Source organism: Cottoperca gobio, chromosome 5 (genome assembly GCF_900634415.1).
Source record: "Cottoperca gobio chromosome 5, fCotGob3.1, whole genome shotgun sequence".
NCBI classification, from domain to species: domain Eukaryota; kingdom Metazoa; phylum Chordata; class Actinopteri; order Perciformes; family Bovichtidae; genus Cottoperca; species Cottoperca gobio.
This window is the reverse complement of record NC_041359.1, coordinates 16,306,021-16,324,932: the sequence shown is the minus strand read 5'-3', so window position 1 is coordinate 16,324,932 and position 18,912 is coordinate 16,306,021. Positions and strand designations below refer to the sequence as shown.

The window sequence follows — 18,912 nt, the reverse complement described above, 5'->3', positions numbered from 1 at the left end:
AAGGGAATGTGACACACACACACACACACACACACACACACACACACACACACACACACACACACACACACACACCCCTACACACACATACTGAAGACAATAACCACAATATATTCCTTTTCTTTTTATTCTTCTCTCTGTTTGGAAATTGCAGGGTCAATATTTTCATTAATCACATTACTTGACATGATGCACCAAAATTTACTCTATCTGTTTACAGGAATACACTGAATAGAACACAAGGTTTCACAATGGATACACGACTGACGTTTTGCCCATTGCACTTACAACAGTGAATGACATTTTCCAGATTTTTTGTTTCATTTTTTCCTCACTGCTTCCCTTTACCCTCATCACCTTGCAGATCGTATCCATCAAATCAATGACCTCCTGATAGTCTGAGAAAGGCATTCTACTCTGCAATTGTTGAGGAGGGTCTTTCTTCTTGTTTTACAAACACAATATGTATAGAAACTATACACAGACTGAATATGTTTCTGAATACAAGTTTTGTTCCACTGTTGTAAACAGTCAATACAAGTCAGCCACATACACTATGCTTATGCAATAATAATCATCATCCTCGTTAATTTCATCATCATCCTCATTATTGTGGTAATAAATATTCTTTTTATACACAAAAGTTGGCAGCAAATACGGCATGGGGATGCACATGACAGCCGTACTCAAAACTCAAAAGCTGTACAGAAGAATGAATTTGTATTTACAGTAAGAATGTAAGTATGTGTGTCAGTCAATCGGACGGCTGCACTGAAGGCTGTTTTGTCTCGTGCACCTCATATCGACCAGATAGCATTTCCATCTCTTGCTTTGATATAGATCTTACACTGTTCAGTTGGAGGCACTGTTACGCAACCTCCATATTTCTGCGTTTCATCGAGCAACAAGTGCTACCAGTCAGGCTTGTGCTTTCAAAATGACATGGCCTGATTTTTGAATGACTGGCTGAACATTTAACTCATCAATATTCTCTACATCGGCCTGTGAAAGTCAAGGTTCGTTAGGCAAACCTTGGTGAAACCATGCCTTACCTTTTTTTAATTCAGGTACAACTTCCAAGAATATAAGATCTAAATCATGCACCTTTCCAATGGCTTGGCTGCTGAGTGATTTAATCAACAATGAAATATCCGATAGAAGCATTCCATTCACCCCACAGGTTATACTGACACCCAATATGTACATTGACAAGTATTAATGAGAAGTGCTGACCATCTGTATCACAGGTTTATAGCAGCACAGACAGTCACTGCAAGCCAAACACTGAGGAGCCCAGGTCAGCCAAAACGCACACAAACTGAATGAGGGCTTACAAACAGCCAGACAAAGCCAAGCAAACCCATGCTTCAAAGCAACATGATGGTGGACATTCAAAACCGACAGTCTACACAGTTTACCCTTTGGCAACGAGTCCCCCGTGTGGGGAGTGAGGGGTCAAAACATGCCACGAAAATAAAAACAATTCTAGTTCAATATTCAATATTCAAATTCATACAGACAAGTTGCTAAGTAAAAACATTTTCATGACCTTTTTTTTCTTTCTTTTCTTTGACTATTTTAGTTCATACTTTTGTTGTTTTCTTGTGAATACAGTGATGATAATAAACTGTTTTAGGCAGAATCACTTCCAAGTTCAAAATGAGTCATTGCATAGAACATTTGAATTGATAATTGCTTTCATCCTCTCCAATATCTTTATGCATGTAAGCGCGTGTGTGCGCGTGCGTGTACTATGTGTATGTGTGTGTGTGTGTGTGTGTGTGTGTCTTTGCACAAATAGAGGCAGTGGGCCCAGCTAGTCAGGGAGATTGTTGGTGAATTGGTAACCTCATTAATCAGCAGGAGGTTAGCAGGTCTATTCGGTGGAGAACACAATGAACCTTGGCTCTGAAGTGTAACTAGGGTGCAAAGTGTGTGATGTGTAAATATGTGTGTCTGCATATGTGTTTGCAAGAGATAGAGAGAGTTGGTGTGAGTGTGTTTGTACCTGTCTGCATGCTCTTATGCATCTGCACATAACATGCACGTCTGGACATGGTACTGTGGTTGTAAACCCTTTGACAAATTGTATTACGGCTATTTATCGACAGAAGTGTTTGATATTTCCCTTCACTACTTTAAACAACATTTACACGATTGTGCTATATACCATTTTCTGCATGCTATTGCTTTTAAAAATCAACAAGCAAATTATTTGATGCAAGAAAACAGATTCAATTAAATAAAAAGTGAAAAATATAAAGTTTTACCAAAGAAAAACACAGAACAAAAACAAAAAAAACAAGTCACTGGAGAGTGATTCCATAAATACACAAATGACAAATTTACATAATTAGATCTCTGATTTGTTTTATGTACATACAATAGTATACAGCTGTGTAAAAAGAAATGCATGATGACATGGACATTTTAAAATATATGAGGTACATACAAGCAAAAACATGTACTGAATAAGGCTCTTCCATTCAGTGAATATCAGGCAAAAATTAAAAGAAACTAAAAGATGAGACAAATCAATAAAAAGGATAAAGTCCCCTCCGGGGCTTTATCCTTTTTATAGTCAGCCCCAGTGCTGACATAACGCTTTGGGGCTGACTATAACGATGGCTTTGCGATGGCTAATTAAGAGCCGTGGCCACTCTTTCATTTGGTCCTCTCATCTGTGTGAATCTCACACTTGTGGGCACACTGGTAGTACTTCCTTCCCTAAAAACCTACAGCTGATGACTATTGGCATCTCATAGGTGGTGAAAAAGTATTGATATGGGCTTCTTTTTTTCAGTTTTTCAAATATTTGTGCGTGCATTCTCATGTCCACATTTACGCAATGCATTCTGTTGATATCGAAACAAAAAGAGGAGAAATAAAAACACATTCAAAGAAAGGGTCAAATTCCCTATACTGGAATGTACTGTAGAGATCAAAGAAACCAAGCATTCAAGGATTGTAGTGGAGACATCAGGTTGGTTGTCATTGCCGTGATACACCTTGTCGACTCCAGGTGTGTGGTGTCATTGGTGTGTGCTAAGATCGGTATCTTTGATACAAGGAAAACCTATGAAAATCTGTTTTCTTCTTTTTTTCACTGTGTTTTGCATGAAAAGGCTGTGAAGACATCAATACAAAAATCAAATATCCTTGCCAGATGTGCACTCCTCAGACATGAGTGGTGTTCGATTAAAATTCCAATAGAGGGCGCTGTGAGACTTCCTTTATTGAACTTTTTGAAGAAGAGACACACACGGCTAAACTTGCTGAATTTCTCTCATGATATCCAGGTGCCTCAGGTAGCAGGCCTTTTACTGTCACACAGATCCCAGGAGGATTTCTGTAGGAGGAGAGAGGGGGACTTGAGTCCCCCTCCCCCCTCGATCCTCTGCTTCTCTACATCCTCATTATTGACCGTTGTTGTCTTCCTGAAATAAAGACAGTGAAGATGTGAATGTTAGCAGAAATTGATTAATTGCACAATATAAACTTTTTCAGACCAGATGCACACACAACTCACGCTGCAATGTAGACTAAACCTATATAAGGGGGAAAAAAAATAATGATCAAACTATTTCATTTCAAAATAATAATAATAATAATAATAACAATAATAATAATAATAATAATAATAAAATAATAATAATAATAATAATAATAATAGTTTTAAATGATCTGCATGTTTTTCAATGGTCATTACGCAGCACACTTACATAGACCAACACCTTCTGCAATGTTTATGTTACAAGCCCTGCCAGCCTCCTCTCCATTACTTCCTGTGATACTCCAGCCAATCACAGCCCTGCTGGTATCAGCAGTAATCCACAGGGCTGAGCAGGCTGGCCTGCTGCTCAAAGAAGCACTGAGTCGGGTATATCTCCACATTCCCCCACTGAATCCTGAGACTGGCCACAGACACAGAGAGGACCACTGATATTAATCTAAATGTCATATAGAAAGCATCACAGCTATATGATAGACCTTCACTCAAATTAGCCACAACTCTACCCTGTGCAAGTCACAGTGCATGTTTTGACAGGTGCTAAATAAAGTGAAATCTGCTTTATTTGCACTTCTGATAATTCTGCTCAATGGAGCAGAACTAGTCCGTTAGCTCATTCTACCATGTAATGAGTGATGCTTACCATGAGTCATATTCTGTATGTCTACATGTTCTCTTGTCCCTCTGTGTCTTTGCGTGTGTGACATTAAAGTAAAGCCACAGTTAGCCTTCTCAGGCTAATTATAGCACAGTGTGCTTGGCCCAGATTATTAGGCGTGTGTGGAGTCAGAAGGTAAACCGTACTAGTGCTGACCCCTGTTCTTGGCTTTGGCCTCTAACCTCTGCAGCAGAAAGTTAAAGCGGACTGTTACTTTAATAATCTGACACAGGGGTGAACCAATGAAAGAAAACGCTGAAGCAAACAAAAGCAAAACCAACGGCAAAACTAAATTTAATCAGCACATAATTCAGCAACAAAAATGCATATTCATGAGCACACACACACTTACACACACAGATGTATGGGAATGTTTTTTAGTTCCTTACGATTGGGTCAATGAGGCATCAGACGTCTCCACAATCATCATTCTGGGACTGTAGTTCTGTCCTGGCATCCACTTACTTTCAGGCCTCTTCAGCCCTCTGCTCATGTCTTGAAACACCGTGCTGACGAAGCAATCACCCTTATTTAATTTGCTTCAATCGTGTGCCCATGTCTGGGGAATTCAGTGCTGACAAGGCATCCTTTGATTCCAGCTCTGTTCGGTAATATTGGGTAAGGGAAAGGTACAGCGGATATGTCAGAATATACACTTACAGAATTTAATCAGTCATCACTTTGCTTGAGTCTTCTCATTATGCAGATACACACTATGCTAATCTATGTAAATATCCATCTGATGAAACACTTAATCAATTAATCAAGGTGTGACAGTATTCTTTGTTTTCACAGTTTGGAGTCTTGGTGTACTAAATGATACTAAAACTACTGATGTAAATGGAAAATATCACCATTGATCAACAGTTTACCAAGTTCCTGCATTACTGCTTTTGTTTTACACAATGCAAGTGTCACAAAAGTAAATAACACATTATCACATCTTTGAATAGTTTCCCACAATGACACTTGCTTCGTGGAGCATGTAACACAATATTTATTATAAAGACATAAATCCAAAGCATTTACAGTTTTTCAAGGATAAAGAAGAGTTAATGAGATACTCACTGATGTAGGATGTCTCTTCCTCTATTTCCTCTGTAATGTGAAATGTATTTAATGCAGTTTCATAGGTTTTTCAAGTACAAAGCTACCAATCGATCTCATTTCAACTCTGCATAACCTGAAAAAAAACACAGTTGATTCAAAATAAACAAGAGAAGCAATAAGCATATACATTATCATTTCCCAAACATTCATAATTTACTACGAGGAAGCAATTCATACATTTGCTGATAATAAACAGGCCTCGCAATTTTGCCTCGCATCCTAAAATCGATCCATAATGCCAAATTAAAAGCTTGAAAAACTAACATTTTGAGCTGATGACTGTAACTTCAAATAGACTTAAATTCGCTTACCCTCCTCTCTTTAGTTCACCACAATGAAGTGAACTTCTTCCCAAAGCCAGACAAAGCTGCGAGAATGACAAAAAGAAACAGACAAGTATGAAAAAACAGTCTGATCCAAACAGTGATATACCATTCAAGGAATTCCAGTATCATATTTGTACTGTACTAATAGACTTATTTAAAACAAAAGCTAAAAGACAGTGGATTCAACATGACCCAAAGATAAGATTTCAGTGTCTTTAATGTTTATGTATTCATGACTACCATCTCCCAGTTTTCCAGCCTGCTCTGCTGCCCCTCCTTGCAGGATTTTAGTGAGAACATTGTCCCCTTCAGCAGGTGCCTGTCCTGCTGCAGCGTTGCCAATAACTACGGGTTTGCTACCAATCCCAACAGGAGTGGCCTTGGAGCCTGCAAACAAAAAACAACATAATCATCACATATGTCGTCATTTGCCTGTGGTCATTGTGAGGTTTATGGTTATGGTGGAACTGAGATTTACCAATGCCTGTAAGAGGGGGTGTAGCTATTTTGGTAGGCTGAGGTGCTGTTGGGGCTCCAGTTGTAGGTTTCATTCCTGTGGCTGCTGCTGCAGGTGTAGCATCCATTTTTGGCTGTGAACAGATCAGACACAAATGTGGAGTTATGGGCAAAGTTTAAATTGCTATTATATATTAGTCTGTACTACATTTTAAATGCAATCCCAATGGAAATATAATCTCATCTGGTTAATCAAAAAACTTCATGTGCTATGCTTTTGTTTTTATCTCAGTGAATTTCAGTGTAATTTCCTTCCCCACTTCTGTCTGTCTATAGTTTATATAATGCTCTATCCACTATCCACTAGAAGTGTCTTTTCTGAGTGAGTCAGATTGTTCTCACACAAAAACATCAAACAAACAATCGTTGTTTCTTTGACATGTACATTTAAAAGTGTTTTTTTGAAGATTTAATAGGACACGACTAAAAGGGCATTTACGGGTAGAAGAAAATACCACACAATAAAGGATTTTCAAGTAGCACATCCTTAAAAACATTAAGTAGAAACACCTAATGTACGTATGCAAAGTAAAACCAGGCTTAGGTCTACTCACCGCTGTGGTAGCCGGCTGCCCTGCTGCAGCCCCTACTCCTGGCTGTCGTCCCTGTGGTGGGGCTTGGCTGGGTTTGGGCTGCTGCTGTGCCGGTCCTGCTCCTGCAATGGTTGTTGTAGGCTGGCTGCTCTGAGGGGTCTGGCTGTGCTGCAGGGGTTGCTGCTGCTGCTGCTGTGCACTCTGCTGCTGCTGGGCCTGCTGGCTACCATCGAGTGGTTCAGAGCCTGGATGTCTCCCAGAGTGACCTTGACCACCTGGTCGCTGCTGCCCAGCATGGCCCTGAGAAGGCTGCTGCTGGTGCTGCTGCTGCTGCTGGTGCTGCTGCTGCGGCTGGTGCTGCTGCTGCTGCTGCTGCTGCTGCGGCTGGTGCTGCGGCTGGTGCTGCTGCTGCGGCTGGTGCTGCTGCTGCGGTTGCTGCTGCGGCTGGTGCTGCTGCTGCTGCTGCTGCTGCGGCTGCTGCTGCGGCTGCTGTTGTGGCTGCTGCTGCTGCTGCTGCTGTGGTTTAGGCCCTGCCACAGAGGGCTCTTGCCTTCTGGAGGTTGTGCGATCTCCTTGGGGTCTCTGGCTCCGTCCCCCAGTGCCATGGTGATGACCAGAGGCTGGGTCTCGAGAGAAGTCACCTGAGTTCCGGGGGCTTCCCTGGGCCGAACGTGAGTCTGGACCACTCCTTCTTTGTGCGGACGAGGAGCCTCTGCCATCAGAGCGGACAGATGGGTCTTTGGGGTGTGTCCTGGAAGAACGGGACGACCTAGGATCCTCTGAGGTGTGGCGAGAAGAGTTGTGTCTGCCAGAGCTGCCGCCGTGTTGACGGTGATCCCTTGAGGTTGTGGAGGAGGAGTGACGTTGTTGGTTGTACTCATCCTGGGGACAATATTCCTCTGGAGGTTCATCATAATCATGGTAGGTATGTTTAGTACGCCTGCCTGTAGATGAGTGACCTCCACCTCCATGATGTCTTGATCGATCAGAACGGGCCTCTCGTGGCTTCTCAAACCAATCAGTCTCCTCTTGGCCCAAATGATAGGCTTTTAAAACCAAAACAAAAATTATCAGTCAATTGTTTTAAGTGGTGTGAGGCATGCAGATTGAAGCCATGCAAAATAATTTGGAAAACATGCTCCATGTCCCAGAGCCATGCAAATATTTTTGAGGAATCCAACGGAAAAAAACAACAAGTAAAAAACAGACAACATCTCACACTTAAAAATGATTCATGCATCACAAATATAAAAAACAGGCATTTTTGGCTTAATTATTACAGGGAACATTCCATAAAAAAAGACAAGACAAACAAAGTAAAGTCGCTCTTCTCATAATTCCACGCTTGGCATGCAGTCCCTTTCCAGCACACTTTAAAAGTGGGAGGACGGAATGTCAGGCAGCACAAATTATTCAGCACCAGTTACCTTCACTGTCAGAAACAGCACAGTGCATGTCATCTACGAGGTAAGGGTCATCTGGTTTATAGACATGACTCCTGGGCAGGTCCTTCTTATGATGGTCCTGCACATCTGGCAACGAATGGCTGGAGCCATACTGGTTTCTCACATCATGGGCATCTGGTATGCCAGAGCTTCTTTCTATGCCTACAGGCTTCCCAACAGGACTGAGTGGACTCTCCTCTTCTGAATTCTGACTGCGCATGGGCGGCCTTCCACTTCGGCTGGTTCTCTGAGACCGCTCCATGGCATCTCTCTCGTAGGATTTACTTCTGTGGCCTGTAGCATCTCTGGAGGAAATCTTGTCCATACCATATCCAGTAGACCTGGACCTACCAGAGCTGTACATGCGGTCATCCTCTTCAAGACCCTCACGACTGGTGCCATAATATTTCTGCTGGTCATATGCATTCTTCTTCATCCCGTAGGTGACATCATCCTGAGGCTTCTTGGATCTGGACACAACTGTACAGCTGCCTCCTGTTGATGTTGTCATTGTGTAAGAGGCAAGGTCAGACTCCACATCCCGTGCTTCCTCAATAGGGGAGAATTTAGAAATCTTCTGCTCCATTCCCTGCTTCCTGTGCTTACTACGTTTAGAGGAGACTACTGCAGGGGCTAGATTCTTGGGTGCGAGTTTGTGGCAACTGGAGCCGCTTCGTGATGGGTGTTTATAATCATCATAGTAATAGGAAGAGCCTCCACTTACTGTGGTACTGGTGCGACTGTCTACTGTACTCTGGTACCCTGTTGTTCCTGTAGGCCTGTCATAAGCATCCACAGGCTCATCTTCAGGTCTACCGTAGGCACTCCCACGTGCAGGACCATTCTCACTGCGATACCGCCCTCCCACAGGATGGCCTAGAGCATCAGTAGGTTGGCTAGTGTTGTCTTTCGTCAACTCACTGATGTCATCAATCATAACGTAGTTCCTGGGAATATTCTGCTCCAGGTTAGAGGTGTAGAGTCCATCTGAAGCATAAGCAGAGGTGGGGCTGTCCACAGAGTGAGTCAGGCCAGGCTCCGGGGGGCGGTACTGTCCATACGCATTGCTGTAGACAGAGCCAAAGTTGGTATCTGGAGCTGATGTGGCCACTGACACTGCTGGGTTACTGATGACTTCATAGTTGGTGGGGAGTTTTTGCTCAAGGTCAGCCAAAGAGGTTTGCCGAGGTCTTTGATGGACTGTAAGGATCTCTGCCTGAGGCTGGTAGGAGAGAACAGGTTGGTAGGAGCTATGGGTGGGGTAAGGAAGGCTCTGGCTTGGCATAGGCTGACCCGGTGGGTGGAAGCCCTGGTGGCCATGCTGCTGCATGCCAAGGTCTGTCTGGTAGGAGGACTGAGCATACATGCGATTGGAGTAGGTTCCCTGGTTCTGGTAGCCTGGGCCTGGTGGGGGATGGGGCTGGAATGTTCCTGGCTGAGGTGCAGAGGATGAAGGGTACTGAGGAGGTTGGAAACCTATCTGTTGGTAAGCAGCACTTGGCTGCTGTGTTGATGGTTGATTTTGAGGGTATGGATAAGACATATAGGATGAGGTTGAGGGATACTGGGAGGTTGCATTGAGGTCATTAGTAAATTGGCTCAATGGTGCCGTACTGGGCCTTGTCAGCAGACCATTGCCATCAAAGGGTCCTGTTGCAGCTACCATCCTGAGGTTATTGAGCTCACTGTCCGACATATAGTCCCGAGCATCACCCATACATCTCAAGTAAGCCAGATCTCTTCTCTCTCTGTCCTTCACCATGGTCTCCTTACGCTGGGTGATGCCTAGCTCCAAGTATCGTAGCTTTGCATCAATCTCTTTCTCTTCTTCCTCTAGTTCAGCCTGCTGCTTACGGAGCTTCGATGACTCCTGTTCCACAGCTTTCAGTTCACTCAGCAGGCCGGCCTTGGTGACTCCCTGGGCAGGTCTGGGTAGGACCCTCTGGGGCATGCCAGGAGAGCTGTACATTTGTGCCGGAGTAACAATGGGGAGCGGAGTCTCCTCTGGAGGGGGGCTGGGGAGAGTCCTCTTTATTTTCCTCATCAGAGAGTTCTGCTGCTGCTGCAGGGAGGCCATCTGCTTGGAGATGCAGAGACACATCAGCAAACACTGAGCTATAAACAGAATGTGTTTATGTAAATTAGACTCATTACTGTACATTGGGTACTCAGAGAGGGTCTGCACATTTCTTCTTCCCTCGACCTAAGTGAAGAGCTATCCAGCCTGATATGTTGTCAGACTACTTGGTTAATTAACCCATTTACTACAGGGGCGTTAGCTCTGCCTGTAGTTAAATTTACATAATTTGATTTCATTATCTTGATTAAAATGTTGCTTCAATGAAGCCAAAGACACGAAGTTATGTTTGTCATGTAATGCCTGATTGACAATTGTAAGTAAAATGTTTAGTAGTGGCTGTCAGTGTAGTCAACACAAAACTCCTATATAACATAATAATATTGGGAAGTGGCTCTATTCAGGGGTACAATTTAACCATGTTACTTGGTATACCAAGCAAGTAACATTTATAACATTGTTACTGCAATGAATTAAATATCAAATATGTCTCTACCAATCTACCGATTATTTGACAAAGCAGCATTTGTACTTTTTTTAATAAGCATTTGCTTAATGTAGGATGTCATGAATATCAGAATAATTCATAAATAAAATACTAAACAAATAAATGCAGGTTGGAGTATTTTAGTGAACATCTTGAAATGGTAAAATATGTAATATTTGTAATAATAATCCAAATCTACAGGAGACATTAAAGTAATTGCAAAGTAAAAGCAATTGTGTTTTGATTTGTTTGATTTCATTCAAATGAATTTTCAGAGATATGTTCATTTCTACTCCTTCTACTTCTTTGATCAAATAACAACAGCATCTGGCCTTTTTTTACATTACTCTAAAAATGTATGTATGGCATGCATGTAAGCACAGTCAAACAAATAAACTACAAATAAAGCACAACTTAAAAAGACATATGTGCTAGTCTAATACTTACAAAATAGTTGTGTTGGGTAGATCCATGGTGATTTTTTAAGTATCCACAAGAAAACCGTGTATAAAACACTAACACTAAAGATTAGAAGTAAAAATAAAATCTGATTTCTATGTTTGCTTCTCAGACTAATTTTGGTCTAAGTACAGAGCAATGTTAATTTACTTTGACCAGCTGCTAACAATCAGGAAGACAGCAAAGCAGCAAAGCAGCAAAGCACCACCAGAATTCTTTCACATTGTATGTCCCCCTGGCAACTCTTAAGGGTTTGCCAGATATAGAAGACATGACAGAAAGAGAGTGAGAGAGAGAAAGAGAGAGAGAGAGAGAGAGAGAGAGAGAGAGAGAGAGAGAGAGAGAGAGAGAGAGAGAGAGAGAGAGAGAGAGAGAGAGAGATAGAAGGTGAGAGAGAGAAAGGGGGAGAGACAGAAGGCGAGAGACAGAGAGAGAGAGAGAGAGAGAGAGAGAGAGAGAGAGAGAGAGAGAGAGAAAGAGAGGGGGGGGGATACACTAAAAGAGTAGAGAGAGGGAAGATAAGGGAGGAGATACAACAGAAAAGGATGATGGGAAAAGATTTTCTGGCACGGCCAGCTGCTCTCATGAGAACATTCTGTCACCTTCTTGATGCCAGATCCTGTGTGATCATCTATGTCCACACACAGCATATTCTGCATACACATGCATTCATTTAAAAATATTTTTATCTTAGATAATTAATTGACAACTACTACCTTAATTGACAGGCTTCTGTTTCAATTTAATGTTTCTCTATATGCTAATTGGCTCAAATGTATTTTTATGGGGTTTAACACTGGTATGCTCTGATAATGAAACATTAGTTTGAGTGCAAAATATAATAAAAATAATTATGACATCCTGCATAATGTCAGTGTGACCTCTAATACTCTGAATGTATTAATTTTTTTAAAGAATGCATTATCTTCGTACAAAAACGCAACATATTATCCCACGTGAATAAAAACATATGGTAAACTTGACATCAGTACACATTGTAAATCAGCAGCAAAAACATATGTTGTATTTGATCAAAATACTCACATTTCCATGGGGGACCTAAGGTGTTGATCCACAGTTCAGTGTAGTTTTATTGAAAGAAACTACTCTAGATTTTGAGGGTGTGCTGCATTTCTAAACATAGTTATTTATTCTGCATTCATTCCCCTAAAATGTATATTTTTATATGCTATTCATAATCATTTTGGTAAGCCTTCAGAAATGTAGATAACTAATAAATGTAATTCTTTCCAAAGCAAAAGTGATGGTTTCATACCTGACTGTTGGACACAGCTTGCTGATGATATGGGGAGAACCTGTTCTTGGCAGGGTCCTCTGATGTGGGGCTGAGAGGCTTGGGATCCGACATGGAACGTTGCACACTTTTTATGGGTCTTGGAAGGGTCTGGTGACGTTGGGGTGATTCAGCAGAAAAGGCCTTCTGCTGGGGTGTAACATGGGCCTTGTTAAGTTTCTCCTGGGAGGCAAATGTCGTCTCCAGCATGCGATGAGGCGACAATGGAGATACAGGGGAGTATAGCACCTGAGGAGATTTGGGGGGCTGGCGAGATGGAGACTCATTTTGTTGATATCCAATTTCCAGGGGGTCTGGTTTCCTCCTCTCAAACTTAGCAACTCCTTGGAGTCTAGGAGAGGCTGGGTCAGATGTGTTTGCACCTACTATATGCAAACTTGTGGAGTACGGACTAATAGTTGTAGGGACACTCAGCTGAGGGGCAACCACACCCTGAGACTGAGACTCTGGTTCTGTCTGGCAAGCCAGACTCTCTCCTTTGTGGGTTCTTTCAGGTGCTGCTATGTAATGTAATAGGTCAACCTTTGAGGTCTCTGCCATGGTAATGTGGATTGCAGGTGAAATCCTGCTTAGTTGGTCAGGCTCTGTTTGGCATGACGAATCATTTGTGGTCTGACTAGCTATACTTGCAGAAGCCACTTTAGATGACGCTTCTGATTTAGCCTCACCACTGGACTCAGAGTGCTTGGATACACGTGATCGTCTGCGCCTTACTGGCTGCTGATCCCATTCTCCCTGGTCCTCCTCATCAGTCTGCACACTGCAGTCCGCAATACGCCTTGTTCTCCTACGTCTGTTCATGAATCTGTCCTCTCCATCTTCATCATCTGTTTGCACACAGCTGTCTGTAATCCTCTTCGCAGAGTCTTCCTCTGAGCCATCCCTCAGCCGAGGCATGGAATTCTGCTTTTTCATAATTTTGGAATCAGCCTGTTTGTCACTGATTCTTAAAGACATTTCAGAGGCAGAACTATGAATAGGTCGAGCAGCCACCACGGCTTGGACCACTTGTCCATCCTGCCAAAATTGAAGACTCTGTGCATCTTGTTGAATAACTCTACCACTCTGGTCACAAATAATAAACCCTTGCGGGGGTCCTCCACCTACAACTACCCCTTGTATAGCACCCTGGGTAGATGTCGCTGCGGCGGCAGCCACCGCTGATGCAGCAGCTGCCTCTGCTGCTGCAACAGCTGCTGCTGCTTCCACTGCTACCGTCTTTTGCCTTTTCTGCTCCTCCAACTGCTGCTGGAGCTGGTGCTGTAGAGACTGAATTTGTTCTAGCTGCATTCTCTGCTGGGAAAGTTGTTCTCTTTGCATAATGAGCTGTGTTTCCCGCTCTGCCTGCTGTTGGTGAAGTACTTGCTGTTTGATTGTCTGCAGCTCGTGAATCTCACGCTGAACAATTTGTTGTTCTTTTTCTCTGTGTCGCTGAAGCTCCATGCGATCTCTTTCAAGCTCCTCGTGTAGGCGCAGCTGCCGTAATTTCTCCAGTTCAACACGCTCTCGTTCTAGCTGAAGCACATGCTCTTGTTGCTGGCTCAATCTCTCATCTTCCTTACATATCTGGGCATCCATGGGAGGAGACAGTTTGGAACTCGGTGCTAGGGCAGTACCGTGGGGTGTCTCTGTTTGAACCTGTGGCAGTGGTTGAGGTTGAATGATGGGTTGTACTTGAGGTTGAGTTTGAGTTAAAGATAAAGGTTCAGTTTGAGTAGGTAACTGGTGTAACTGCATTTGAGCCTGCACTGGCTGGTCAGTTGGAGGTTGGCCTTGGGCTTGAGAGAGGGACGTAACACTCTGTGAGGTAAGGTGAGTGCGATCGATCTGTTGATCTGCCGTAGTTTGCATACCAGATGGTACATGTTGTCCTCCTAAATGTGCTGCAGGTTGGGTGAGTGGAATGGTTGCGGCCATTTGTGCAGCAACTGTTGTTAAAGGCTTTCCAAGGTACACAGGAGTTTCCTGGTGTGAGTTGCTTGCATCAGGCACACTTCCTGATGGTGTAGCTGAAGTAGGATACTGATTTGGAGGAGGGTAGGAATACAGTCCCTGTGTAGACAGAGGCATTCGGGGAGACACTTGAGGCAACCTGGTAAGGCTAGCCAGTGGTACAGCAGTTACACCTGTCGGGTATGGTCTGTAAATTCCTCTAGGCATTGGACGCAGGACAGAGGAAGGCTGGGTGGTAATTGGCAAGGTGGAGGCTATGGGAGTGTTAATGGTGGAATATATCATGCCATCACCTCCTCTCATAGCAGCAGGGTACAAGGCGCGTATACTTGCTTGTCTAGCATTTATTAGGTTTGTTAAAGTTTGGCCACTTGCTGTTGGTCTTCCATCTGGGCCATACAGTAGGTTTGCTCTTATAGATGCTAAGCTTTGTTGGAGATTTAGCCTAGCTAAAGGTCCACCTCTTCCAGCCCCATATGCTACCAGTTCAGGGTTATTTCCATACCGGCTCCCAAACTGGTCAGCAGAGTTAAGAGCGGCACACATGCGACTGATCTCTCTGGCAGTGGTAGCACTGTACTGAGCCAGATTGGAGTCCTGTTGTCCTGTTAGCTCACGTGAAGTGTAGGCATTGTCAGAATTGATATTTGACATGGAGCCATATCGACGAAGGGGTAATGAAGGACCTGCCAAATCTCCTTGGTGACGTAAGTCCGTGTAAGATCCATACTGTGCTCCAATGCCAATGTATCCACCATCATAAGCCTGATTCATGCTGCTCAGATCTACTGCCATGCCCCCCTGGACATTACTCTGATAGTGAACACCATCAGTCATGGAGGGCAGATTAGTATCAGACATGGAGGGCTGAATTCTTCCTGAGGGGATTATGGGTGGTTTATATGGCTTATGTTCCTCTGACACTCCTTGTGTAGCATGAGGCTGGTGTTGTTGTTGTTGCTGTTGTTGTTGTTGTTGTTGTTGTTGTTGGCTGAGAGTGTAGTGTGGTGGATAGGGAGGGTGGGCAGCTTGTGAGGTTTCAGTGGTGGGGGTATTATCTGAGGATACTGCTGTAGGCTTCTGAGTGAATGACCCTGAACAGGAACCAGCAAAGGGCAATTTGTAAACAACATCACAACAAGCCACCTGGTTTTCTGGTTTGATCTGTCCAGTGAGATCCAAAACCTGAGGAGGGGGAGGAGGTTCCTCTCGCTTTACCAGTTGAGTCACTGTGCCCCCCTGTGATGTGTTGCTTTCATCAAGTTGCACCATCATAACATGGGGCTTACCTGTGGACAAGTTCATTACTGTTGGCTTGTTTTTTAGCTCTAAGGCATCTCCACTATAGACTTCATGGGAAGCATTAGAAGCAAGAGCCCCAGATACTGACTGTGGAGCCAGGGGGGATACTCTAGGAATGGCACTAGCAGTCACTGCAGGCTGGGCACTGCTTGTCTGGCTCACGACAAGGTCTTTTTTCATCAGTAGGGGCTGGACCTGATTAGCTAAATTGTAACGAGCAAAAGAGGATTGCTGATGGTGCTGCTGGAGCTGCTGCTCAAGAAGCTGTTGCTGCTGCAGGAGCTTCTGCTGCTGTAACTGCAGTTGTTGTTGTTGTATACCCAGATTTTCCAGGCAGGCATCAATTTTGGGAATAGATGGGTCAGTAATTGGTTGCTTGCTCTGGGTTAAACACACAGCTGATCCAACACCCTGCCCCAAATCCACACGGTTTTGCAAAGGATCTCCATACACAACTTGTTGCTTTGGTTGGGACTTGAACATAGAACCTGCAACTGTGACGCTAACTGTGGTTGGTGTTGATACAGATATGTGGGGTTGCTCTTGTGCATTCAGGTTCATAATAAGAGGTTGCACCGCTGTATGTCGACCAGATGGCTGTTCTGCTCCTAAAGAGTATCTCCTTGTATCAGAGGCAAGGGATGTTAGGTCCATCCCCTTATCTGTCATTATAATTGGGGCTGGCCTCATTGGGGCTCTTAGATCCACCACATTAGTGTTTAGATGTGTTTGACTCTGACTCACAACTATTGAAGAGCCTGGAATGTTTGAGATTTTACATAGAGATATGTTTTCCATAGACCCATGACTATATGCAGTTACAGTGCTCATACCAACATTTACTTTCTCAACATTTTGAGCAATTTGTGAAGAATGTTTAGTGGACCTTTGTGATGGATGTATTTGTGGTGATGTTGGGGAACTTGTCGAATTGGGATGGGAGCTATACAAGGTTTTACAACTGATCTGTGTTGGCGATGACAAAGGGGAGGTGGAAGAATTTACAGTAATTGGCTTGGCAGGACTAGTTGTATCAGAGCCTAGTGTTATCACCATCACTGGTGAATCTTGAGAGGACTGTTGTCGTGCAAGACGGGATGAAACTGCCCTTTGAGGTGCCTGAGCTCCATGGGATCCTGCAGCCGGACCACCCGGCAAAGATGGCAGCTGCCTGCCACTACTACCAGTGGGTCTCACAGATGGCGTATGTGTTGGGCTTTGTGCTGGAGAAGCGTTGGGGGAGACTGGGGGGCTGGAACCTTTGAAAAGCGAGAAGACTTTGGAGGTTAGGGAGGATGCTCCAGGGTCAGGTGATGCCTGTGTTGGCCTCTGGGAGCCTGCTCTGTTGCTAGCAGACACTGTGCTACCAGCCTGTCGAGTTGTAGCAGTCTGACTGACTTGGGCTTTGGTTGTGGCAACTCCAACAACACCTTCAATTTTGGCACTCTGTGTCATCATCCTATTTTGTGTTTCTTTTGATAGATGCTGTGCTGCATGAATTCCTGGAATTCGTGGATCACTCCCTGTTGTGGAAAAGGACATAGGTGCAGAAACCTGCGTTGGGCTTGAGCCGGGGGTTAGGACAGTTCCTGCATCAAGATGATGTTTACTGTCAGGCTGAGGGACACCTTTCTGCTGATTAACTGTATTTCCTTGCCTCTGCATGAGCTGTGCTTTCTTCATCATCTCCTCATAGACCTCCTCTGCACTTTTTAGTGTTTTATCAGATGGTGACGTTGCTGATGTCTTCTCTGTAGGGGAGTAGAGTGATGTGAAGGTTGGAAGGTTATATTCATTTCCTGATTTGTAAAGCTTTCCACCAATCATCTCAAACCCCTCTGCCTCAGAGTCCATAGATGGTGAGTATTCAGAACATGATGATCTGTGAAGCTCCTCCATCTCTGCGGCCTGCCTCAGCTCTTCTGTTGGTGATGCATCCTCAATAGGAGAGAGATTACTGGGGGGTGTTTTGGATCTTTCCCTGCGTCTCTGTGCCCGTAGCTCCTCTTTATCTCTCTTTGTTTTTCGAGCAGTACTTCGGATCCTCTGTTGCTCTAGATCTCTCATCTGCTCCTGTTCTCTAAGTAGTTCTTCCTCCTCTCTGAGCTCATCCTCCTCAGATGAGTCCTCGATAGTGGGAAGCAGTGGCCCATGTGACCGATGTCGAGCCTTCCTCTGCTGCTTTGCCTCCTCTAGTCTTGCCCTACGACTAGGGCTGCTGTCACTGTCATCCTCCATGGACGACACAGATGTGGGGGATGTTCCAGAGGTGTAACTGGGAGTTGTGGCAGGTAGGGTGGATGAATATTCTCCCTTAGACCGCTCCTCAGGAGAACCAGTCAGACTCTCCATCTCTAGCTCTGGTTCTCGTAGGTCATGCTCAGTACTGAGCTCCATGTCTCGGTTGTAGCTGTTCGTGTTATTCAGCTCAATGGTCTTAAAACGTCGAAGGCCTCCTGCCATTACAACATCTTCCTCTTCATTTGCCTCTGATACCTTGGTGTCATCCTCAAAACTATTAGAATGTTGAGAGAGTCGTCGTCTCTCTTTGCTTGAATCCCCACTGGTTTTATGTCCCCTTTTAGGCTTCTGGTTTCCATGTTCTTCCATCTCCTCTTCATCCGCACTCATCTCCATAATTTGCCTCCTCATAAATTCCTCATCTGTTAATTCTTTATGTGACTTCTTCTGTCTTATTGGCAATGGTGAGAGACCACTTTCACTACTGTCTTCCACGTAATCATGTCGCAGCTTACAACTGAGGTCATCCTCTGATTCATCTCTTGCTGCATCATCATCAGGATTGTAGTCCCGGCCCTGTCCTACAGACAGTGAATGTGGCCTGTGCTTCAGGTCTGACGCTGTCTTTGACTCTAGTAGAGGCTTCATGGAGCTCTCTAGCTTTTTCATTTCTGAGGGGATGGAAGCACCACTGAGCTTGATCCCTTCTTCCTGGATATGTCCTGTAATCTCCCCATGAGAGCTGGAGATCCCATCTGAGGAGTATCCAGTGTCACTTAGACTTTGTGTACTTGATTTGTTGTAATCCTGAAGAAAGAGAAAGAGAAGGAGAATTTTTTTTAATTTCCCTTAACTCATGGCATGGTCTTTTACAAGCCTCAGTGCACACCTTATATCCCACTAATTCATCAAACTCATCAGAATTGACATTTTCAGGTACATTTTTAGGTTATAGGGAGTAAAATAAAAGCACTGGAAG

General features: G+C 44.0%; 1 protein-coding gene across 2 annotated transcripts in view; it reads right to left on the bottom strand.

Annotated features, from left to right (window-relative positions):
- Positions 1-111: 111 nt before the first annotated feature.
- bsnb (bassoon (presynaptic cytomatrix protein) b) overlaps positions 112-18,912 on the bottom strand; it is a 67,892-nt gene continuing 49,091 nt past the window's right edge. Inside the window, exons 5-13 of one of the 2 annotated variants that reach the window (XM_029431046.1) lie at positions 12,399-18,740; positions 8,082-10,179; positions 6,676-7,700; positions 6,084-6,195; positions 5,846-5,992; positions 5,591-5,646; positions 5,238-5,352; positions 4,559-4,770; positions 112-3,437 (exon numbers count right to left, since the gene is read on the bottom strand). In XM_029431046.1, the coding sequence (XP_029286906.1) occupies positions 5,606-5,646; positions 5,846-5,992; positions 6,084-6,195; positions 6,676-7,700; positions 8,082-10,179; positions 12,399-18,740 (9,765 nt within the window). In that variant the 3' untranslated portion in view covers positions 112-3,437; positions 4,559-4,770; positions 5,238-5,352; positions 5,591-5,605. The remainder of the gene's footprint in view (positions 3,438-4,558; positions 4,771-5,237; positions 5,353-5,590; positions 5,647-5,845; positions 5,993-6,083; positions 6,196-6,675; positions 7,701-8,081; positions 10,180-12,398; positions 18,741-18,912) is intronic. The other variant, XM_029431047.1, reaches the window with a different exon arrangement.